Consider the following 26117-nt stretch of genomic DNA (forward strand, 5'->3'; position numbering starts at 1 on the left):
GGTCCAGAAGATGACAACCTCTGAAAGCCTGGAGACGAAAGTGGATTTTAAGTGTCACAATTCAATTTGCAACCTAAATTGAACTGAGCCTTACCTATTAGTTTCAACTTTTCTGTGTGAATAGATGAGGGACAGGCTAATGTGTTTGACACTACAGTGGTGTTGAATTAAATGCTGCTGACACAATTAGTCCTCCCTACCTGTCAGAAATGCACATCTTTCCTTACAGGTGTTGTCACTTTATTGTCACATTAACACTCTTGCATTCAAGTACTAGTGGAGACAATGTAACCCCACAATTCAAGATCAAGCTTGGCATCAAGCAGCAACCCAGCCAATTAGGTTATGACCATTTCAACAGTTACTGTATTTTCCCTTCATCTGGACAAAGTAGCGGAGGATTAACATGGCAGATCACTGTTATGTATCCTAATGACAACGGTTTCATTGGTTTATAACTGACTATCAGCGTCAGGCCATCTGGCCTCATAATGTACTGTACAACACGGGTGCATGTCCCAGTATAATACCTCTGCTTGTGTTTTATTTAAAACACGACTCACTAAAACCGCTGTGCCGCATCTGGAGGGCTGCAAATCACGTCACCTCAAACTAATTGTTTCAAATTCAGACATAAAAGTGTATGATTTAAGAGCAAAATCTTCCTCATCACTCTTTCCAATATTAACAACACTTATCTTCTATAGTGTCACTTGACAGAACAAGTTCAACTGCTGCCAGGCTCTTGAGGGAAAAATAATTAAGATTGATACACACAGAATAGACCTGCAGTGGCACCTGTCCTTCATTAGTCACTATAATAAAAGACAAGGGATTTCCCAGGCATCCCGATAATTCCTTTCCCCCAGGGCACAGCGAACAACTTACTAGTGCCATTGAAGTTTTCCCCAGGAAAAGAAAGACATGTTGCCAGCTGAGTATAGTATATATGTGTGTCTGTTAGCCATTACCTCCACTGGTCCCCATTCTCCCAGGTTCAGGGCTGATGCATATCCAACGCGGCAGCCGGTCGCCAGCACTGCGCCGGGATGAATAGTTCGTCATCCCTGCTTCCCTCTCTCCCTCTCCACTCTGCTCTCTGCCTCTTGCCAGAGCTGTTTGCTCAGCTGTTCCCCTCTCTGACCGCATTTATCCCAGATGAGCGGCACAGCTTACCCCGTTAATCTGCGTGTGAGTGTGTCTGTGCGCCTGAGTGTGTGAGCAGATATGTGTGTCTCCATCCCAGGCATCCTCTCATTGGCCCCCCGATGATCATCTGAAGACACGCCCTCATCAACAAGGGACACACACACACACTGTCACACAGGAAACAAACGCAGTGCCCACGGGACAGACAGTGTGCTTAAAGTGTAGGTCATTTGGAGCATATCTAAGGGTCATAAAACATCTATGGAGATGTCACAGAACATAAAGGTTTTATGAATCCTCTTGTCAATGATCTCAACTCCACCCAAACCCCCATTAAATTCAGCACGGCTACAATAATACTCCCTTAACAGTGGTGAGAGCAGGGACTGTGTGCATGTGTGTTGATGTGTGTGTTGTTGATTAAAGGGTTGACATGCGCCTGAGATTGGTGCAGTATTAGCGTCATAATGTATTTCCCAACCTGTCCCTCCTCCTAAAGGCTGAAGCCATAAAACAATTCAGGATAACTAAGAGGGTCTCAGCCTCATTCCAAACAGCCATCCTTCAAATTATTTGTTTGTTTGCGTGGTGATTGGAGGAGAAATAGTGCTGCCTGACAACAATGAGAGTGGTAAACAGAGAAAACAAAATGGCTCAGCGCAATATCAAGAAACATGTTTTTCCAAATGCTCACTTGGAACATTTCTGAATGTAAAATTTTCAACCAGAATATTAGCAATGTAATAGGATAAACAGTGGAATTATGCTTTGAGATACAAAAGCGCAAAGATACACACTGTGGAGCAGACATCAGTCACAAGTAAATCCTGTTGGCTCCCATTCTGGGCAGAGTGAAGTGAAGATATTCATTTGAATAACTTAGGATAACCGCAAATTCTCACTCAAGTGGAAACATTTTCAGCTTCAGTGAACGCACTCCTCAATTCGTGCCCACCAATCTGCATCTGTTCATCTCCATTTGTATGTCTCCATTGACTTTGCATTGACTTAATATCTTCACACACTGTATAAAGCAGCCGAACAGCAGCATCCATTAGAGTCTCTGAAATTGGGCTGTGTGACCACCTAAGGATGTTTGGAGAGTGTGAGTCCAACCAAGTTTGGAATTTCTACAGTATCTGGAGGCAGGGAGCTCACTGTGGCCTCGTGTCCCACAGGGGACGAAGGAGATTAGGAGAGAAGACAGCATCTTAATGAGAACATTTTAATTTAGATTTTATTCTTGAGTTTTATTTAGATAAGGATCTGTGTGTAAAACAAACTCGTTTATTTTGTTGTATACTACTCATCAAAATCTATAAGGTAAACTACAAAACTCTTTTTGTACATCGTATGGCCAAGCAACATGAACACACCATTCACACCACACCATGTTGTGTAATATAAAACAACTTTTTTGTGTGTTTGGTACAAATACAGCACGTGCTTTTATACTCTCCAAATAAACTGTGTCTTCCAATCCACAGACTGCATGGCTGGCTGCAGCTAACATGGCAGTGGCCAGACACGAGCAGCTGTTGTTGTGGTTGAACCAATCCCCAGCTACCTATTTATCTGCCAATGTGAGTGTGTGTGTGTGTGAGTGTGAGAGAGAGAGAGAGAGAGAGAGAGAGAGAGAGAGAAATGACATGCACTGTCTGATTTGAGGCATTCTACCAAATGTTTGCACACCATCACACAACTCTACTATTGTACGAGACAGAATTACCATTCATCCTTTCAAAATGTATCTTATCTGCAGCCTATATACAGTATGTGTGTTGTTTTACTGTAAAGAAAAGTATAGACACACACACACACACACACACACGCACACACACATACACACACCATCTTAGTAGGTCTACAAACACATGAAGCCTGCCAGTCTGACACTGTTTTCAAAAATGCATATTATGGCAAAACACTGTCATACATCCATATCTGTTCAGTACCTTTCCGCTGTCCTACCTCTTTCATCAGGCTTTAAAACCTTCCCCAAGACAAGGTGAAATCTCCACCACCCACCTCCAACGAACTGCCCGTAAAGTGAAACAAATAACCCCTCTCAGCCGTCTTAAAGGAAGGAATCTGTATGCCTTGACTGAGATTTATGCCACGGACGACAGAAAAGAACAGTGGGCAGCCAGGAGCTTAAATGCTGGCTTTGTTTTTCTAGACGCTGGCTGTTTTGTGATCCATCATGTTTGCGAGGGAGAGGTGTGATTCGGCTGCTTCTGCAGCTCCACGGCCTACTCTTCCTGCTCTGTCAGAGATGAGAAAGGTGCTGCTGTGAGGTATTAAGTTTCATTTATTGTAATTTGATAGGATTATGTTACACAAATAATTAACTAACATCAATATTAAAGTCCAGATTAAATAAAAATGTCCTTTTAACCCTTTTAGATCACATCCCCAGTCACATTGTGAACCTATCTAACAATATATGCCGTATAAATGACAAAAAATCTATTTATTATTCTTCTTCCATATAAAATATGACATGTGCTTACATAAGCTTGGACCAACCAATTTCAACCAATAATATCATGGCATCCACCCATCAATCAATCTCCAACTTATAGCAGCACAGATATAAGATTCATTAGTTAGCTAGCTAGCAAGAGCATGGTACGGTTATCACGTCCTCCCAACATTATGTCCCACCTGCCTGTCCTGTTTCACTTGGAAGTACGTCACAATACGGACATTGGATACTCTCAAAATGCCTTTTCATCTAGACATTAAGATGGAACATCTCACCTAAGTGTAAATCGGTAATGAAACCAAAAAAGGAACAGAAACAGAAGAAAGGGGTCCTTAAAGGTCAACAAATTCTCAAGTAATGTAAATGGTCATGTAGTTTTATTATGGATATTTTGCTATATTCTACCTTCATACAGTACCAGTATACATTGTTTAAATATTTTTTTCCCCATATATTGTTTCATCTTAGATTTTTGCCTTCTCCTGTAATGTCAAGAACAGACAATGACTGGTGGTTGGTCACGATCACATTTTTTTTAGCTCTATCTAAGTCATAGAGGTATATCTATACCACTATAGAGATGTAAGAAGAGATTTCAGCAAAGATAAAGATCACATTGGCATGGGTCAGATCCTCCCAGTATCAAAGAAGATAACATGACATAATCATGCTGTCAGCAGCTGCAGCAGAATCTACATGGAGAGCTGGATAAACCATTGGTTCACAAACTTCTTTCAAATATGGCACTCCTTCACAGTGATTTTTTTCTCTCTCTCACAGCACCCCACCACCACACTGGTATTTTGTCTCAACATGTCTGTCCAGCTTACTCTGGACCATTGCCGCATTTAATAGCTTTTCCCTGCAGATAGAGCATTCACAGTCGATCTCCTTCAAATTGTACCATACACTGTATCCCACAATTTTGTTGGTTTGTGGTATACTTTTACATTACAGCTTCAGCCCAGAGTATAACTCACACATTTCTCACACAAGCCTTGAGTCTCGAGAAACAGTGAAGAGAAAAAAAAGGCTGTCAAATAGAAAAGCATTCATCATCTTAACCGTCTATGGTGAAAGAGAGAGAGAATAGAGAGATCACCCTGTATGACGAACTGAGATGCATTTGTGGGATGTTGTGTGGGCTGCATGTGTGAGTCAAGGGGGACATTATCGTTTGGTTCAACTGTGTGTGACAGTAGTGAAAATGCAAGTTGAATCTTGCACCCTCAGAGTCTTATTTTGCATGTGTAAATTACAAATGCAGTGACACTCAGAGCATGTGAATGTTTGTGGGAGTCATAGACTTTATAAAAGAAGTGGACAGAGCCACCATGATGTCACCCACTGGTTTGTGGACAACTGTTTTGAAGCCTTGAGTTTGGCATTTTGGCCGTCACCATCTTGGTTTTATGGAACAAGAAGTGACCATATTTAGACGAGAGGGTGGAGCTGACAACCCGAAGACACTATGCACACTCACCTATACCAACATGCAACATGGCTGCACTTGGCTCCTGGCTACGCCGTGCGAAGTCGCAGAGAATAGCTGACTACTTAGAGTGTCTTAGTACAACCGATCGTCTCTATCCTGACTGACAGGTCGCCATGGTAGCGACTTGTCAATCACAAGCTAACCACACCCTAAAGCATACCCTGCTTTATCACTTATTTTACTCTAAATGGGACCATAATAATACAAAATGAACATCATGCTGTATTGAAGAAGACTTGAAACTAGCAACTGAGACCATAAACTCATTAGGAAAATGTTTACTGAGGTAATAAATCATGTGAGAAGTAGAGTCATTTTCTCATAGACTTCTATACAATCGGACTTCTTTTGGCAGCCAGTGGAGTCGCCCCCTGCTGGCCATTAGAAATAATGCAGGTTTAAGACACTTCTGCATTGGCTTTTCTTTCCAGACCCGGAGGTCATGACGCTTGGTGGGAACAGACGAGATGTTTCACTAGAGCTCCAGTATCTACAGCTGCCATTAGTTAAGTCACAATCCACTCATCAGTAAATACTCACATTAATCATAGTTGACGATCATTCAAAAAGTTTACAGTGAAGTAGCTGTCCATTTTCAGCATGACACTGAGGCTTCTTGTCTGGTTTAGTATGCAGGGCACTCCATCTTCTTGAGAAACTCCGCTGCTAATAATGCTATATTGAGATGCAATGGCCAGCTCTCAGTTTTAATGGTGACTGATGGCGGGCGCAGATGCATTATTGCTCGCCGTTCATCAAGTTAACTTTGCACATTAGGAAGTTGAATGAGTTTCCAGGAGATTCTATCAGTGGTAATTACAGGATGAGCAGGGATTTAAAGGGGGGAAGATTTCAAGTGGGCTTCGAGTTTGTCGTGACTGGGGTCTCCATGTGACTACGACATTTTACACAACATAAATACATGATGGCCCTCACCACTACAGAGCTTCAATTCCAGGATTAAAGCAAACAATAAAAGGTGACAACGTGCTATAACGTAATGACCAAACAGAGCTAAGCAGAGGGATTTTACATGTTCTTTCTGTGTCTGTGTATGTTTTATGTCATCTATTTCTCTGTATTTCATTCTACTTCCTCCTCCTTGTGTGTCCCTGCCTTCAATCTCCTCACCGTGTTTTTTACTTTCTTTCTCAGCCACTGTCTCAGTCTTCCATCTCCCCCATTTCTCTTTTCCAATTTCCGGTCTCCTCGTCTCTCCTCTCCTCCTTTAGCTGCACTGCAGATTGCAGTAAACCCAGAAAATCCTCTTCATCACACAGTGCAAATACCATCTGTATTAGGTTTGCCCTCAGCCCCAATTAACGGCTAGATATGTGCCCTGTAGCATCTGGGACAGCGTCGGACACTCTGACGTGTGAGCTGTACAATTTATACACAAACACGGCATCACAGGGCAGAATGTCAAGTACCTGCACTGTTACAAGCCTGAAGGGCAGCATATGCTGCTAAATGCTGTAGTTACACAGCTTATGAACAATATGTGTATGTAGATGTTGTTCAGTCTCATCACACTAGTCTAAAATTGGTTACAACATGAACTTTGGGAGAAAAAAACATTAACTTTACCATTTTGTCTGACCTTTACAGAATGGATATGGAAGTGCTGTGCACTAATTAATCCCAAATGGCAGCATTACTTTTCAGAATTTGGCACCTTATAATTATTGGTCATGGACTATACAGTCATGCTGTCAATAAAAAAGACTTTCCTTGAAAACATAATGTAACAAAAGTCTGAAACATAAGAAAACTAAGACAAATGCAGAGTTTGGTTTTAGATGGATTCCATGGGGATGAATTAAAATGAAAGTGACTTCATTGAGTAAACTTGTGGATTTAACTTTCAATTTTTTCCAAAGTTGATGTTTATTGTAGGAGCAGCTGTTAGCAGCAGCCCAGCAACTGTGGTTTGGTGATTTGAAGGTTTAAAGACAAATAAGTGTCTATTGAAACTGGGCTAAATTTGGCGGAAAGGTTTATCAGGCATCTGGAATACAAATAACATTTGTTTAAACTTCATTTCGATGACTAAATCTCAAAATATAGTGGCTTCTACAGAATCTCTTGAACATATTTCTTGGCAAAAGCAATTTAAAAGGGCAATCCGTTACATATACTACAACACAACCCTGTCTCTGAGAAATTCTGTTTATATTCTACTAATTTGTGTTGCCAAATAGGAAACTTTTTTGCTTACTGGATGATGTTCAAAGTCACCGGTTTTCTTCCAGTCAAGGATGCACTACATTCTTGTTACACACAAAAGTCGTAGAGAGGAGGTCATGGTAGATAGTGGGATTTTGGTTGAACATCAAAAAGTAAACACATCCTGAAAGTTGGCATTGACTTTTTAATATTGATATTCAGTCAAGAAAGCGATCTGTCCTAACCTTGACCACGTGTTTTGACTGCCTAAACATAACCATAAAACATACACTTTAGTTGCTACAAGCAGATATTGTACTGCCACGTTCTGTGACAAATTTAAAAACATTTCATTACTATGTTGATAAAAAACATAATCGGGCAACATTTCTTTGCCAGTATATAAATGTGAGACACAGGGTTGTACAGTGTTATTGTCTGGGTTTACAAGTAATAGTGGCTTGTTTGTTTCTGGTTTAGTCTACGTTGTAGTGGAAATACACTAGTTGCAACAAAGCTACAGTGACCACTGTGTTGTGATATTTCAGAGACACAGCTCTGCACGCACCAGTTCCAGATATGACCTAAAGTTTACACTGAGCTCACAGTGCAAGAGAGGCAGTCTTGACAACGAAATGTGACAAAGCCACCCGTCTGTGCTTTGTGTGGGCAGGTGCCTCTGTATGTAATTAGCCAACTAGTAAGTGACTCTGCAGCAGCAACCGTGGTAGCAAGAGAGTGAATGACTAAGTGCTCAAAGGCATAAATAAACGACATAGCAGCTTTGTTCCCTCGTCTAGAATTAAGAACATTAATAATTAAATTGAACAATAAATGGAGGTGGCCCTGGGGGGGGGCAGAGAAGAGAGAGCAGCAGGCAGCAGAAGGACAAAGAGGGCATTTAATTACACAAAATAACACAACAACACAGTGCTAAAAATATGACTAAACAAGGAACCTTAGAGCTACATCTTATGAAGGAACACACAAACAAGTTCACATACTGAGGAGACATTGAGATGTACGGAGCTGTTCATCTGTACCTTGGAAAGTTCTCTTTGGGACAAGGCAAAAAATAAAACACAAGGATAGCAAGTTAGAGGTTTGCACTTGAGAGAAAACAAAGTGAGTTGGGTGGTGAGTCACGGTGAGGGTGGTCTAGTGAGTCTAATGAAAAGGTCCTGGATGAAACAGATGACAAAAAAACAAGCTCCCACGACACCCTCAAAGACTGCGGTGCGTCTTTGTGGTCGCAGATGCTGTGGCGGACCCCTAGGAGTGTTGACCTTGGCATTGTTTACTCTAGCCGGGACCTTCAAAGACACCAGTCGCAGGCAGTGCCAGCAACTTTACCTCAGTCTCCATGGAGACGGTGTACGTTTGACTGGGAACTTTCCAGGCTCATTACCAGATGAGGTAGTGGGTTCTACCTCGCTGCCTCGCTCTACTTGCTTCCATTCCACACATGGATCCGCAGAGAGGCAAACAGAGAGACAGAAGGAGGGAAGGGAGCTAAAAAGAGGGGAGACCAAAAAAAAAATTGCCTGAATGAAACTGCAAGTCACAGAAGGACCGGAGGAAAGGATGGCAAATGAGAGAGAGAGAGAAATGAGAAATGAGAATGTAGAGGGAGGAAAAGAGGGAGAGGGAAAGGTTAACCGACAAGAAGGATGAAGAAGAGGAATGACTAAAGGCGATGTTTCTTAAATGTCGTCCATCCACAGAGCTCCAGAGCGCCCAGCACAGTGCTAATGGTCTGTTTGGAGAGAAGGGGGAGCACGGCAGAGGGATGGAGTGGGACAGTGGACTTGCCGAAGTGAGGGTCACATTTTCAAGAAGCTACAATTATCTTATTTGGATAGTGAACGCACAGCTTGTGTTAAAAAAATCTTCTTTTTGATAAATCATGACAGAAAATGTAACGTGCTTTAGTGTTTTGAACATTCAAAGAATCAAATTAAAACAACCTCGCTCATATGTTTCACTCAAAGACAACACAAAACGTTTTAAATTTACATTTTAAAAGGAATAACCTGAACTATTGAGACGTGCAGCTCATCAGATGAAAGGCTGAGGTGCACGAGGCCTTGAACAACAGGAGAAGCATGATGAAGGCACGGAGACGAAAAAGCCGCTCGGCCACTGGCACAGACCAACCGCATGAAGTGAGTTAGACTAATGGAGCAGAAAATAGAAGAATCATGAGCCTCTTATCTCTCCACTAATCACATTCAGAACAGCAAAACTAAGAGGAGATAACAGGGGGAGGAAAGAGATGGAGAGAAAGAAAATGGGAGAGCAGAGAAAAGCTTGAGGGTCTCTATAATCTTCATCCTTCCCAATCACAACCAAGACCCCTTCTTACTGTTATCAGCATTCCTAAATACTTCCCATCATTAGCAAGCTAGCTCATTCGCTATTGCTATCATTCTCCCGGGTGCCTCTCCATCTGCAATACAGCCGGACAGCTCCATTTAGCGTGTCCAGCCTTACAGGGCCAGCATTCCTTCCCTCCCCGTGCCCACCAGTACTCTGGACTCCAGTTTGGTTTTGATCTATTTCTGGCCCTCTGCTGCCTCTCCTCTCATCAGTTCTTCTCATCTCAGCCTCGCTCGGCAGACACTGCAGAATCCTAATGAGCACAATTCTTCTGTCAGTGCCCTCAGCAAGCATTGCTGCCATGCAGTCCTTTATTACATCTACATACACACTGGCACTTTTGTGGAGCTGTTAACTTCTGAAAAGGGCTGGCGCACACTTATGCTGAGGCGTGGGCATGAGCTTTGATAGTATGATCATGTGGCTGTGATAACTGTGTTGCTGAATTGGAGGCAAACGCTTAGAAAGTGACTTTAATCCTCGAGCAACACTCTGATCTGGGGCAACAAGGCAAAGCCCTCACCAGCCTAGAAAGAGTGTAAAGCTTTGTGTAAAGAGTTTACAAGGTCGTGCCAGTATGGGGCTATTCGGCTCGTTTCATTACACTTATAATCAAAATCAATGTTACATTAACTATCAAGAGGCTGTGACTTCACAGTTCTTGCAGGTTTTAGAAATATGTTTTGATGAATATTTCTATATTTCGGAAATATTTGTACTGTATAAATTGATAAACAATGGTATCTAGTAAGGACAATAGACGGTAGTTGTAAAACCATTGTCCAGTGTAATAACATGACATGAGATGAGCAGGATGAATAACAAACACTGCAGAACAACCACAAAGTTTTATGTCTTGACACAGCCTCAAGAGAGGAAATTTGGACATCCAGCCTGTGCTGTTTCCACTACATAATCACCACTCAATGTTCTCTTTCATAGCCATGGTGCCATTTCCTATAACCTCTGCATATTTACCTGCCTTCCACAGAACAGCACCAGCAGGGGCAAAACTCAGAGGTGGTATTTGAACTTAAAAAAAACATTGACATTTAAAGATCATCAAAGATGAAGTAAATGTAAATGAAAGTATGAGTAAAAGTAAGATTACAAATCTGACATTTGATGTCAGCGTTTCAGTACTTGACAGTTTTCAATACGGATGCATTGTGTTCCATATCAACTGAATTTACTCCACCTTGGCAACACTCTGACAAAACATCATCTTGTGTAAGGTCAATATATATCAAAACAATCTGTGCAGAGCTGCCAAATTTAAAAACTAGAGTTTCAGAGGGGGGAAACACTAGACTACCAAAACCTGATTAATAAGAGTTAGGTGTCCTTTACGCCCAGCTGGCCAAGTAATAGGTTAAAGATGACAGACCACAGTGCTGCAGTAATTATGAAACTAGAAATGAAATGTTCTGTTGCCCAGGGGGCTAACTTAAAAACATTTATTTCACCTGTAATACCTACTTCTGAGATTGATTCTTTACAACAATATAACTCTCTATAAATATACTTTGATGCAAATTTGTTCATCGTAAACCTGAAACCGCATTAACAATGACACTGTGTGCAGGAGATGTACTGAATAGCAAGAACTCTAAGAGGCCGACAATCAATGAATCAATGATACACTTTGGCATCATGGTGAGGAGCATAAGCCTGGGAATTGTTCTCCGACACCCTGAGCAGCAGAGCAATATCTGAACGCTAAGCCTAATGTAAGTCAATTTTGTGGAGGGAGACAGACACTGCACAGGCACGTCACTCCTGACAAAGATCAATTGCCTATGAGGCGATAGACTTTATTCCTCCTCACAAGTCGTTTCACCCACCACCCAGAGCTGCCTATCCATCTATCCACTCAAGTCAGATATGAAAAGGTTGCATTACAAGCTGCAGAATTATAGGACATTATGATGTTGAGGGTTTTGGCAATCCATCAGTGAATTCTGAAGCATCCAAATAAAGTTAGTGTGAATGGTCTGATTATGGATTGTGGAACTGAAAGCCAAGATGTTGTTTGGTGATGTGAAGGATTTAAGATCTAATATAAGCAGCTTATTGCTTTGGATCCAGATACACACGGACATCAATCTCAGGGATATTCTTACAATAACAAGACGTAATGACAGGGATCCAAACATAGATACAGGCACATACCCTCAACATGATATTCTATGCAGTCTAAAGGTGCTCTTTATTATAAAAACAGTATTGGCTTTTACTGAGCAAAGAACATCCCTCTTTTTTTGTGTTGATCTGTATGGCTTGACTTTTCATCACCTTCATCATCTTGCACTACAGACAAAGAGCATGCAGCAACTGCTAGATGGCAGCACAAGTAGGATTTTCAGTCTGGGTGTAGTTACTCTTCAAAAACAGGGGAACAGAGGAAACTACAAAATATTGAGCAGATCTCAATCCTCTCACACCTCTAAATAATTATCTGACTTGCAAAGCTGAAGACTACATGACAACTTGCCTTCAAGGTTTGATTTTCCAATGCAACAAAGCAAGAATTCAAAGCAGCAAGAATTCAAACTTTTCATGGCTAAGATGTTAAGAGTATCCTACCAGAGTGGTAAGGCCAAAAACAAAAAGAAATTGAAGATTTGACTAGTAAAACTTACTTAAAAATTCAACTAAAGGAATAGCTGAACACCTCCACGCCCAGGTTTTACGGGGGATTATGATGTGGAAAATGTCTTGCCCAGGCACAATAACTTACTGGAGTCTTATTGTTAATGTGAGGTTGCCAGGAACCAAAGCGCATTGTGTCCTTCAGCTCTAACAAATGTGTTGAATGCATAAAACATTTGCAAAGCAGAGTTTTTAATTTTAAATCCAGCATTACATTCATGTTTCCCTGTTGGCAGTCTTCTTCTTCCCTCGCTTGCTGGCGCATTGTGGCACATCATGGTGTGTCACTGCCGCCTGTTGATCAGAGGAATACTGTCAAGCCAGTGGCGGGAAAGTGTATCACGTCACCCACGTACACGAGACAAAAAGGGGACCCACTCCATAGCACTAATAGAGAATGAATTATTCTTAGGCCAACCAATTTTATACTCACATTATATTTACTAACTGACAGCTATGAACACGTCACCCCCTTTCAGTTGCACTTGGTAAGGTAAAGAGAAACATTTCTGGGTATCTCCATGACAACCCCCGCAGTTAGTACAGCAGGAGTGAAACAAGATATGATGTGTACTGGAAGTTTTTCTGTGACCAATAAGATTATTTGGCTAAACTACCTATTCATATCAAGATTATTATCCAGTATACATGTGTACAAGAGTACTAACTCAACAAAGCAGACTTAGAGTTGGGACCGTAGTAGCACAACAGCCCAGTAGGTTATCGTGGAATAAAGTTGTTTTTTCTATATCCATTACATTATCCATGAATCTGTTCAACGGTGGCATCAACTTCCTTTCAAGGTAACGGCCTTGTAGATTCTGACAGTGAAAAGCTGTAGCATTGTGCTTTACGGCCCGTACCACAAAAATCAATTATGTCTACACAGCCAGCCACATCAATTAATGGCCACAGAGCATGCCAACACATGGATCACTCACTGCACAAAGCAAATAACCCAGCAACGTTCAGTGTGTGTGTGTGTGTGTGTGTGTGTGTGTGAGAAAGAATGCACGTACATGTGTGTACTTGCATGTGTACATTCATGTCAGCATCAATGAGCCTTGCTGAGGGGCCTCAAGCCGCCAGGTCCATGTTAACCTTATCAAAGTTAAGTAACCAGAGTCCCACTGCCCACAAAGTCCCAGTGAGATGCTCAACATAACAACTCATCATGCTATCTTACCTTTCCTCCCTCGTCCATCGCCTGGAACAAGAGATTAACAAGTGGTGTTTTGCTCACCCCTGCACCATTTCTAAATTGTATTATTTTTGTTTTAAACTATATCACATGGGTTTTCCATTGGCCCGGCGGATCGTACAGCATGTCTTCACAATTTGCCTCTCTAATAAGTAAAAGTGTTCCCCTGGGGCTAGCTGAGTCCTCCTCTTGATATTCCCCGAAAGATGACAAACCAGCGTACTTGTTTCAAACAAGAGGCTGGCAGAAAGAAATATGTCTCCCCCACATACAATATCTGCAACCTACCAGCTGTCAAACCAAACACTTCTCTTGCAAGAGAAGCAAGACCCAAAAGGTGGGGAGTAACTGACACAGGGGGAAGCGAAAATCTCGCTCTCCCTCTCAACTTCCTTTTGAACTCTGGCTGAACTCTCCTTGTTTGGATGGGAGACACGAGGCAAAGCCTCTTCGCTCAAGAAAGAGAGTGTCATGACTACTTCTAGACTGACAGCAGCTGGCAGTACCTGTCTCATTGTTATGTCTCAGATAAGAACCAACTTCTAAAACGCAAATATGACATGCCACTGCATTTTAGAGGCTTTTTCTGTGGCAAAGGCATTTTCATGGCCTGATGTTTAAGTAAGTAATTTACAGCTTTTCGGATGTCTGTCTGCAACACTAACAGGTCAGGTAAAGGACAGAACATATTTATACAACACAATGAGCAAGTTGGCAAATGACTGCAGAGATGCAACAAAAATATTTCCCGAAGAGAAATAATTCACTATGAAAAATATAATTTTATACCATAAGGTAATTTAACTTGAGAATAAAAGGTGTTACAATGCCAGTCACACACTTGTAGCACCATCCTCCCTCTTTGAGAGATTGAAAATGCAACAATGTGGGGGTTTGTTTACAAGAGTATGGGCGAGAAGAATGTGCAACTCTGAATACCAAAAAAAAACAAAAATCTCAGCAATGAGTAATGAGTAATCCCTATATCACTGGTATTTACAATGAACCCTGCCATACACTCACAGTTTCACAGTATTGTGTATAATGATACTGCTAAAATCTTACCTAGTTTCAAAACTAAAAGTGCAGAGAGGATAAAAAATCAAGAAGACAAGAAAACAACATCAGCAATAAAGCTAAAATGACAAACCACTGGAATATATGATAGATTACTTTAAGAACGTTCAAAAAATGTGAACAAATTTCAGTCTTTTGCATTCAGCCTGATGCTTGTAAACAATCACTCAAAAACAAAAGGTCAGGGACTTTCTTTGGGGTGACTGCTCACAAAAGAAACATTTGGTAGTAGCGACTCCTCTGTTCCTTTCCCCCTGTCTATTGATCAGACATCTGCCTATAGCTTCCTGCTGATGAGGATTCAATGCCTTAAACAGGCACGGTGACGCATTGAACACTTTCTAATGACTGTGTGAGGCCATCGCATCCTCAGTTTGGAGGTTATGTGGTCCACGGTTAAGGGTCATGTTGGCTCAATGAGAGTCAAAGGATGGCCGTCAGATGCATCGACCCTAAACTAACACCCTTACTTGTTGAGGCCATTCGCATTGCTTGCACCGGACCAGCGGTTCGGATAATCAATAGCAGTTAAATTCCATTAACAATGCAGAGAGGCTACAGACTGCTCTCAACATATCATCTAATATCTTACTTACTGTGTAATGTCTTCATTACATAATGAAAGCTGCACTACAGTAAGCTGCGGAGTTAGTCATTGCAGTATTATCCCGATCAATAAAATGAAAGACGATGACAAGACAGATCCTTAAGTGGGATAAGGCAAATACAGATCTCCGTCTGCCAACAAGGCTACTGAGACACAGCCTCTGTTTATTGTTTGTCAAGCCAGTAAATCAATTTGAATGAACAAATCCTCATATATGAGAAACTTATAGAACTGACTCGAAAAGGTTAGTCTTTGCAACTCAAAGACAAAACATTCGAATGAATCCCCACGTTTCTGAGGTGAAATCGACTGTGAGAAATCTGTAATTGCTTTAGTCTAGAGTAAATGAGTGACTCTGCTTGCTTGCTAATGAAGGTCTGACGTAATGATGCAGAATACTCAATGCACACCTGCAATTTCTTTTGACAGTTAGCCACCTGGTTTTTTTTTTGGGGGGGGGGGGTTCTTGGACTGGTACAATGAGTGAACTTTAATTCTTGGATGGCTAGTAATTAAATGTCACAGGTTTCCACCAGTACAAATGTGAGAGTGATCATTGTAACTCATGGTAACCTATGCGAGAGAGTTTACAACAGTATCTATTAGGAGTGTCTAATTTAGTTTGGAGACACATTGTATTTTGAAGTAAGTATATAATGTTTTTGCATGTCAGCATGACATGACAGTTTTCACCGTGTATAAAATCTAAAGACGTATTAAGATAGCGCTTCCACTACCTTCAGGCGGCACTGTTCACTTGCTAAACAGCTTCTCCACAGATTGCTATGTACTGTATGGTCTGTTATTCTGATGGAACAAACAGTGCCGCCAACCTGACACTGCAAGTCTGTGGGCATTTTTAAAGCATAAATGCATCAGCAGATAAAATGTCAAGCCATTTTTCATGCTAGGTAATAGGAGCAGAAAGGCAAAAGATGTGGTTTATGACACGTGAAAAAACAAATGAGGTAGAGGATGAAGAGTATCCCCGGACAGACATTGTGTACGTGTGAAAATAGCACACCATAGGAAGTGTTTTTTAGCCTTGTTATAAGAAGGCACGTCCACTTTCTCTTATACACACACATACAGAGACAAGTAGACTTATTGCTCTGTGTATGTGTGTATCTGTCTGTCTGCGTCCATTAACGTAAGTAATGCTGCCCCTCCTTCAGCATGATGCCAGGGTTGTGATGACACACACATCTGCTCTCCGCCACCTTCACCCCCCTCCTACCCTCTGCCTACTCCACCCACTGTGCCAGTCCTCTTCATATGTCAGCATCACACTGGCACTGCCCTTCCTATCCACTGGAGGCTTTATCCAATTTGTCAGGGTTGGCACACACATGGCTCAAGATGCCTCCCTCTCTCCTCCGCCACACATGCCCCCGTCCCTTCCCATCACGCGGCTCTGAGACGGCCCCGTCTGTGCCAGTGGGCATTACGGTACCTGATGGCGGGGCCCACCTGCCACCACTGTGATATCCAGGCTTGCCCAATCTGCCTCTCCTACCCAGCGGGCACCAGCTGGCCGGACAGCCTGCATGCTGATAGATGGACAATTGTGGGCTGGATGATCACTCATATTCACAACAGCCAGGACTTGACCAACTGGCTAGAACAAACCCAGAAACAGCGTTGCGCCTGTCTGTCTGTTTCTGCTGATTGTTGGTGTGATCATTAGAAGAGAAAACAAAAGGTAAGATGACAAGAAATAGATGAAAAGAAAAGCAGTTTTGTGAATGTGTGCCTTTGTTAATTTATATATCTTTTTCAATATTCTGATCACTTCCGAACAAAGGACATATTGAATCAGGAGTGCACTCCTGGGATCCCCATGAAGAAAATGTCTCAAACTTAGATTCGATTTATAATGTGTAAACTTTGAAACAGGCAGCTGTTAGACAAGATTTTCTTAGACATGCTACATCATGTTTTCACACCCATACTTTGACTCCTTATCCTTTCCATGAAGAGTAAGAATTATCCCCCTTTGTTACTTCAACTTAGCTTGCTAATGCAACTTGGATAGCTTGCTAGTTACCAAACCTTGTGTTGCGTGGCAATAAGAATGATGACGTAACGTGTCTGCACCCATTGACCTCTGGTCACTAGCAACGCTCACAGCTGTACATTTGGTTTAAGCCCAAGCGTCCAATGTGATCACAGACAAAGAAAGAGTGACAGCTACAAAATACTTAGAAAAATCTGGCCTCAAGTATGGACCAGAAAATACTAACAGACAACTACGATCCCAAAGTCTATCTTGTAACCTCTGTAACTTAATAATGAGAGGACTTAAAGCCAAAACCATCCTAAAGCCAACATGTTCAGTACCTAAATTATATTACAGACAAAGCAGAGGAGATAAATTGATATTGGTATGACTCAATGGTGAACTTATCTAGACTCAACACCATCAACAAGATTTAAGGGCATCATTCCACACAGCATGTCAGCAAGTACAAAATGTGGGAGGTGGAGGGGAGTGTTTAATACTCAAATAACTACATTAGTGTCTGCTGTGCAGGAGCACCTCTACACTCCCACTGATCCTTGTCTTTAAACATTGAACGTCATCGGTTTAGGCCAAGAACATAACATCCTGTGCCCGTTTCCAAGAGAGCGATGAAGCAATTTCAAGGCAATGTCTCACAAAAACTTTGAAACACCTTCACAGCTCCCTTGACTGGTCCTTGTGAGCTGGTGGAAGCTGTTTGACACATGAGTAGAGGCTTTACAGAATCACTGATCCGAGATCCCACTCTATTTGTCAGCTCCTAAACGGTTGCAGTGGGATGTGTGCAAGGAGAAATCCGACCCAGGACCAGTACATGTGTCTGAAAATGCTCAGAGGCAAGCCAATGCCTCTGCAGAGCTATGCAGTAATTCTATTCGGCTATACCTACGCCCAAAATACCCTTATCATCTTGGGTTGCACACACCATGTACCCCCCAGCTAGGATCCAAAATTAACACCCTGTTGTAGAAGTAGACCTGAAGAAGATGAACACTGCTCTGCATTAAAATGTTAGTTATTTCTTGTTGAATTATTTCAATATGTTTTTTTTCTGTATATGGAAATATCAACATTGAATGCTTAGTAATGTTTCTTTGGATAAAAAAATTAAGACTTACAATCAAATGAAGAATGCATAAAATACTTTCTGAACACTTATAGGTGAGACCTGCAGAGAGATAAGGATGACGTCAAGATTTACACCGTCTCTACACAGTGCTGCACAGCATCGGCCTCACATAAATGGAACAGAGGACAGAAGTAGGTAAAACTCATATCCTTTCAATCTACCACTTCCAGAGATGCGAGATGAACAGAGGAAATGTCATTTCATCATTGCCGCTGCCACGGCCGATCGTCTGCCTGCACCTCATTGTGAATAATTGCTGACAAAATCTTAGGAAGCCCCGCAGTGGACCCCCCTCCTCCCCCGTGCCCTCCTCTTCCCCCAGTCCCCGTCACATCACATCATTCAAAAATCACTGGGGGGCTCCGTGCCTGACGAGCACACACTTTCCTCATCTCCTATCTCAGCCTATTAGGAGCCATTCTCTGGGGCAAAAGAGCAGACCTATCAGCTTCCACTCTGCAGATTTCTACACCAGAGTCCCATCCGGTGTAATTGCAGTACAGCCTTGCATAGATTCAGCTGCTCTTATTTCCATTTTTTCCCCCCCTTTATGCTCACTGGCAACGATATAGTTACGAATGATTCTCGCCCACATTATCTTGAGGAATAAGTTTGTTCTAATATGTTTGAGCTGGCCCCCGTGGCAAACAGAAAATGAAGGCCATCTAGAAACTAATGGGGGATCTTAGTGGATGCAGTATAAAAACAATGATGCCCACCACCCACCATCACCCACTAATGAAGCTTTCCATCAAATTAATGAGAGTTTTAATCATTGTTCACAGTAGTCTATCCACATGGTGCACTATCCATTACACTGGCCCGTCACCTGCATGGAGCTACAGATTATTCCAAATCCTCTCTCAAATCTCTTTCTTTGGGAAAAGTGACATTTACGTCGTACTAAAGCACCCCCCTCCCCCATTCTTCACCCTCTACTTCCACAGTTTTGCATGACACAGCTCAGAGTTTACACTTCATGGCATCTGAATATGTGCAATGTCACCGATTACCGGGCACACTCGCTTATGCCATCTGCCGCTGTGCGTGAGAGTGCTGCTAGCATCAGTTTTCAGGAAAGGCAGGCTGAAGGACAGAGGGCAACATTCATTTACATACCCGAGAGCCACTCAAACTCATTAATGCATACTGTGACCATCCCAAAACATCAAATATACACTACAGACCTGACCTACCCAAATGCAATGAAGGGCATCAAATTGTCTATTCAGGTAGATAATAAATAATATGTGTGAAGTAGCATAGTAGTGGGGGTGTGAGTTAATTAGTATTAGAGTTGTAATGTCAAACAAAGCCACTGCTAGTGTGTCAAGGCCTGTTGGTAGCTGATGACTGAAAATCCCTTTCCTCCTCTGGTCAACAACTTATGACAAGGCGACAGAGAGGTATGTGAGTGTGTGTGCGTGGCAGCACTGTGAACACACACCCAGAATGTGGTGAACACACACATAAGAGAGAACACATCATTATATCTTAACTATATACTACATTGTAATCAATCTAATTCACAAGGTTCTCTCACTCGGTTGATGACTACATGTTTATGTAAATGAATGACCTTTAAGCATATGGTTACAGACTAACATCACTCATCATTAACGTGCTTTATAGGCAAGTAATTACTACCTTCAACCACACGTTCAGGTTTCAGCCTTATTAATTATACCGACACGAGTCGTTCCGTTTGAAATACAGCCTCCAGTGGGTGGTGAGTCCTTCTAAACTTGGGATTCATTAGGAAAGTTACTGCAGTCGACGTCAGGAGAGGAGCTAAATGAAATTTGCCAAAGGCAATTGTGGCGTTTCCAATTTTTGTTGCACTTTTGAGGACTGCTTTCATGAGGAACCATCTGTTGGGTAACTTTGTCAAATAAATGTCTATAAAACGTGCCATAAACATGGAACCTGAGGAGGACTATCATTTTTCCTTACACAAGTCATTAAGTTTCTCATTGCCATAGACAGAGAGGAGCTCAAAAGCCATCTCCATTGACAAAAAAACGCTAATGAGATGGTGCCATTCTCACAGCTTGAGGTAATTCATCGCAGTCTTTTATGACTGAGTTACCCTGTTATATCTTTCCTGCCTTTTTGTTTCTTTGTTTTTTCACTCACCCAGCTGGCATTCTACACCAAATGCCTCTCTGAGTGACAGCAGCTTTACACCTATCCCTCTTCATCAAGTCAATGATAGGGAGTACAAAGGTAATGGCAAGTTGCAAAATGTCAGGTTTTCAAGACATCGTCTGAGCAGACAAAAGATAGCAGGAAATGCAATTCATGGAAAAAACCTGTAATCTATGTGAGGACATCCTATACTTGAAAGACTTTGCTGGGATTTTGACAGGACCACGACATAACAAGAAAAGAAGACAAAAGTGGAAATGATGATTTTGCCCTAGGGCTTGATGCAGCAGAGGCAGTGATCAAATACTCAGTACTTTGGCATCTGGAAATGTGTTCAGATGCAAATTTCTCTAAATAAAGCATACAAAATAACACGTACAGCTTGGTTTCCAAAAATGTTGCCCAGTGATTTTTATATATAAGAATAACAAATACTGTGAGGTAAAGTATAAATAGCAGAAATAAAGTGAAATAATTAGAATTTATTTGACACAATATATTCCTATTGATATGTATTCATAAACATGAGTGCAGTATAATGTGACTAACCGAGCACTCAAATCGTACGCTTAAAAAGAAAGGAAAATTCATGCCAAAGACCCCTTTTTGCATACATTACCCTAATTGAGGAGGGTAGAACATTATGTGAAAGCCTATTGACATTTTCAAATCGCTGAGATATAAAAGTGTCTTTCCAAATTATGCAAATCCTGTCTTTATTCCATACAAGTTAAGTTCCATATAGGTGAAGTTATGTGTATTAACTGTGAGTCTTTGCAATTTTTCAAACTAGTTGTGGAACAAAAGTTGTTTGCTGCAAGTAGTAAGTGCTGTAAAGGGCTGAAGTCACATCCGTTACAGTGTAAAAACAAAAGTCATACCAAAAAGTTATGATAAACCGTGTGATGCTGGAACAAAAGAAAGAAGCCAAATCAATAGCTGCAGCAGTGACCAACAGGTGCGAACTGGGTCTGGCAAAATAAAAGGCTCATGGTGGATCCTTCAGCTGTGACTTCGGCATTCACTTATGGAACTTTTACCTTCAGAGAGGTGTATTAGACCTTTCTGCTGTTTTTGACAATTCCTGTCACAGTTGTGACTGCAGAGCGATGTGTGACAGAGAGGCTGTGTGAACCGGTTATATTCTGCTTTGAGAACGATCAAGACAAGAAGTTGAACGTACAGCAGATTGTGACTCGCAGACTGCCGTTCAGACAGGTGAGAACAACATCAAGCTTGAAGCTAGAACATCAACACTGCGTAGCATTGTGTGCGTGTGTGTGTACTACACGTTGTATAAAAACTGTGCCGCTCTCTTTTTGAGTGTGTGTCTTCTTGGCTCCAGCCACTGTGGAGTTTTTATAGCTTATTTATGTACATGTTGTCTGCCCTAATAATGCTTGTTGCACCCACCGAGATGTCCATGGCTCTTTTTATTTATTGTCGTCATTTTTGTTCAATTGTCTGAGTTTTGTCCACTTTTTTGGTTAATTCTAGTAAGGCCACTCTGAGGAAGGCGGTTGTGTAATTGTCAATCAGTTGTATGCACAGGCTGCAAAGTGCCACCCATAGAAAAGGAATATGTTGTTTGTTTGGACAAAGGGGCTCTGTGGTGTGATCATACAATCTCATTATAATATACAATTTTGTCTTTACCCACCCCCACTTTGCCTTTAAAAATGTAACGCAGCAACGTTTACTCAGAGTAATTTTACATCAGTAATTTTACAAGACTTTACATCCCTGGTGCTGTACATACATTTGATTGTTGTAGTGGTAATTAGGAGTCTACGTCACGTGTGTCAGTGTATGCACGTGTGCATGCTGCACACTGGAGGAATACAAATGTCCAAGCTTTTGATGTTAATGAAGCATTTACTGAGCAAGTTGTGTCTCTCTAATATACCAACAACTCAATGTCAACGCCGTACACAGAATGACGGGAGCCCCAATGAGCAGAGAGGATCTGCACTCACGCATAGAAATTATAATAACAGAGCAAAGCAATTTCACTTAAATGCCATGTTACCATAGTAAACCTGGGGTGTGATAACAGGGAAGTCAATGTTGGAAACACACATTGGACATTTCTATAGCATTTTTTGAAATGTCTGGTACTCACAAGTACAGGCAGGAGGCAGAAATTTGCTGTCCCTCTCCCATTGTTAGAACCCAATGGGTTCTGCCACACAGCTGGTGGAGAAAAGCTTAGCCTCTTGCTTTCACTTTCAAAATCCTCTACTGATGAATGGCCGCCCATCACAGTACTGCATCGACCTGCGGCCAGTGTGAGAAAGGTGTGGGCCGCCCCACTTGCTTTAGGGTGCTTGTGAAATAGAGGTTAAACTGAATAAAAACACCCAATACCACACGCTGTGCAGATGCAGAGGGTCTAGAGTACTGCCGCCTTTTCCAATTCAAGCCCTTTATTCAAGCTAATAGTATTAAAAGCATGAGTAGTCTTGTCATGTCTCCGTTGCTCTTCTCTTCACCTCTAAAGGAGCAACTACTTTTTGCTCATATAGCCTCCCAATATTCTTAATCCTGTTTAATATCTAATGTCAATGACCAAGGAGGCTTTTCGTGAACAGAATTACAGAAAACTCTGTAGTCTCAGTAGCATTTTAACATAAAGAGCTTGTCTGCTCATTAATGATGTATAGAGACAGCAAATCCTCCATGCTAAATGATATAATAGACCTAACTCATTCTTGATCTTCTGGATAACCCTTCCTTGAAGATGAATATATTTTTGTATTTTTAATTATCATGAGGATAAAATCTGTGTTTAACTCAAATGATTACCCTGACATCGCATAAAACTTTTTAACGAGCTTCAGATAGAAAAGCATGCCCTTTGTGTTGAGGCAGTAATGTAGTCAATAATCTTGTGAATGTTTGACCAACCACGCTTGGCTCAAATACTCTCACTCTCAACCACAAGAATGGATGAGTCATTAAATGCAATAGGGGTGACCTTCTCTCATAACCTTTGAATGCTGAATAAATAAACATCATCGTCCCTCATGAGAGGTGGACAGAATACAATCAGCTGTGGAAAAATATCCAACGCTTTGTCCAAAAAATTGCATCAAAATAACAGTCTCAGCATATTTTCACCCTCAGGCCCAAAACAAGCTCTAAGTAAACCAGGGAAATATATTCAGTTGATTTACATCGCTTGCTTCCGCTTGTTATCGTTTCTCCGGGTGAAAGACTACAAAAGAGTAGCTGATCAAAATGTTTTCCAACTTCTAAAAGCTGTCTAAAGGATTACATGTATAGTAAATTAAGCACTGATAATCAAAATATTATGTATATATATATATCAATATTCCTATTATCATAATTTTCATAAAAAGAAAACATGTAACCACAATGTCCCTGGTTTAACTCCAGCAGGGGACCTATTGCATGTCATCCTTCCCTCTTTGTTGCCAAATTTCTGGTCACTTTACTATGAAATATCCAAAAATATTAAATTATTTCATGTCCAATATGTAGCTCCCATTCTGCAGCACTCTTTCCACTATATAAATGTCTATTTACTATGACTGTATAACAGATTGAATGGCCCTTTTATTACAACTCCATTAGACATATAGTTTAGTATAGTCTAGCTTTTTCTGTTGATGAAGGATTTTATGAAGGATGTAACCGATAAGTAACCGATCTAGTGGAAAAGCCAATAAACAAAAGATTTGTCATGATAACGTGTGGAAATATGGGTTGGAACAGGAGCAGAATTGCAACATAGCTAACACAGTAGCTATTGTAGCTAGCAAGCAAATGTTAGCCAGCAGCATAGCCAGGCTGTCTTCATTAGCCGAGAAGACAGCCTTGCCTGTCTTCATTGCGAATCCTATTACAGCATGATGAACTCAACTTTAATTGAAAAGAATGAGACCATGAACATTACATATGTCTTTATTATATGATCACATGCATGTTAATGTATACTGAGCAGTGCTTAAACATTTTGAACAATATATCTCCATGACAACAGAGCTCATTTCTTCCGCTGATAAACACTGTGAAAAAAGCTTCGAAGTGGATTTATCAAACTGCTGATAACTTTGTTTAAGATAAGTCTGTCTGTCGAAATCTGACACAGCTTGGTGACATTCAAGTGTAAAATAATGTCAACAAATCCATAATTGCAGTATTTGTAAATTTAACCAAAACAATGATACGTTCAGTCATAATTCTGCTATCTCTAACACTCCTGATGATTACGACTGCTCGAGGAGACTGTGCAGAATACAAATATAAAACCAACCAGTTTGACGTGCACCACAGCACAGGAGTTTGTGTAGTTACTTTGCAGCAGCTCTGTGTTCCTTGTGCCAGATTTAATCAAGGTAACCACAGTGGATCTAGCGTGTGTAACTGTGGTTTGACTATGACTACAACTGGAGACAGCAGATATAAAACTTTTTCCACCTGTATGCACCTCTACTAAATGAGCTGTAAGAAGCATTTCATTCTATATCTGACACAATGAGAATAAAAAGCTTCTTGTTCACTACAGCCATTAATGAAAACTTTATAAAAGTAAAAGACACCTCGAAGATACCTCTAGCTTAAGGTGACCACAAATAAATATATGGTGGATATATGGCAGAATGAGCATCAGAGTGGGCTTCTCAGTCACCTTACCAACTTCCAGAGTGGAGCTGGAGGTGACATTCTCGCCCATACACAAAGAGAAAACGAGAACGGCACAAATTGGGGCCACAAGCAAAAGTTTTGAGCCAGTTTTATGGCTGCTCAGCATTTCTCTATATAAGCAGCCGCACAGCACCACAACAAAGCTAAATGTAGTCCATTTAAGTCCAGGGGGAAGCTCATGAACTACCACATGAGGATACCAGTGAGCTCAGAGGATAGACAACGTGTAAAATGGTTCAAGAGAGAGAGAGACGAATGTGTTTTAGAAACAATTGTGTGTCTCCACAGACCACCACAAAAAAGATAATACATGAAGTACTACCATTTATTCATAACTTTCGTACTTGTCGGGATGAATGTAACAGGCAAACCCCCAGGCAGTAGAAATGCAATTAAGGTAAGCTAGCCTGCTAGCAAGGTTAGTGTTGCTGGTAGCGAAGTGCCAGGAAGCACCCCCCCCCCCTCCCCCAACACAGTTTCCCTCAGGACTCCCACTCTGCCGGCTGCGCAATGAACCAGCAACCCTTAGCACACACCTCCCTTCCCAACACAGCCACTGGTGATAAATTACCTAATCCCCCTATCCCCAGCAGTTTCTATTATATACCCCGGGCTTGTAAAGAACAGACAGGAGGAGGGAAGGGGGTTGAGAACAGACAGCGAGAGGTGGGTGTGAAGTAAAAAAAAGACTTATTGACAGAGACACAATGATGGGGAAGATATACAGGCCAAACAAAGGCAGGAGTCAGAAACCATAATTTTCAGTATCAAAATGTCATGTGTGTCATTTTTGATGTTGAAAAACACAGAAGCACTGTATTTTTAGACAATTATGTCTGACAAAATCCATCTCGAGACAGATCTACAAATCGGTGTCAGTTTCTGAAAGTGTATCATGTCAGAAACATTGCGAACATTTTAAGAATGAACCA

At 41.3% G+C, this 26117-nt stretch overlaps 1 protein-coding gene across 1 annotated transcript in view; it reads right to left on the reverse strand.

Annotated features, from left to right (window-relative positions):
- kazna (kazrin, periplakin interacting protein a) overlaps positions 1 to 26117 on the reverse strand; it is a 103288-nt gene that overhangs the window by 75611 nt on the left and 1560 nt on the right. Inside the window, exons 2-4 of the mRNA XM_070910078.1 lie at positions 22171 to 22185; positions 18648 to 18678; positions 6563 to 6605 (exon numbers count right to left, since the gene is read on the reverse strand). Coding sequence (XP_070766179.1) covers positions 6563 to 6605; positions 18648 to 18678; positions 22171 to 22185 — 89 coding nt within the window. The remainder of the gene's footprint in view (positions 1 to 6562; positions 6606 to 18647; positions 18679 to 22170; positions 22186 to 26117) is intronic.

This window comes from Enoplosus armatus, chromosome 8 (assembly GCF_043641665.1).
Source record: "Enoplosus armatus isolate fEnoArm2 chromosome 8, fEnoArm2.hap1, whole genome shotgun sequence".
Taxonomy (NCBI): domain Eukaryota; kingdom Metazoa; phylum Chordata; class Actinopteri; order Centrarchiformes; family Enoplosidae; genus Enoplosus; species Enoplosus armatus.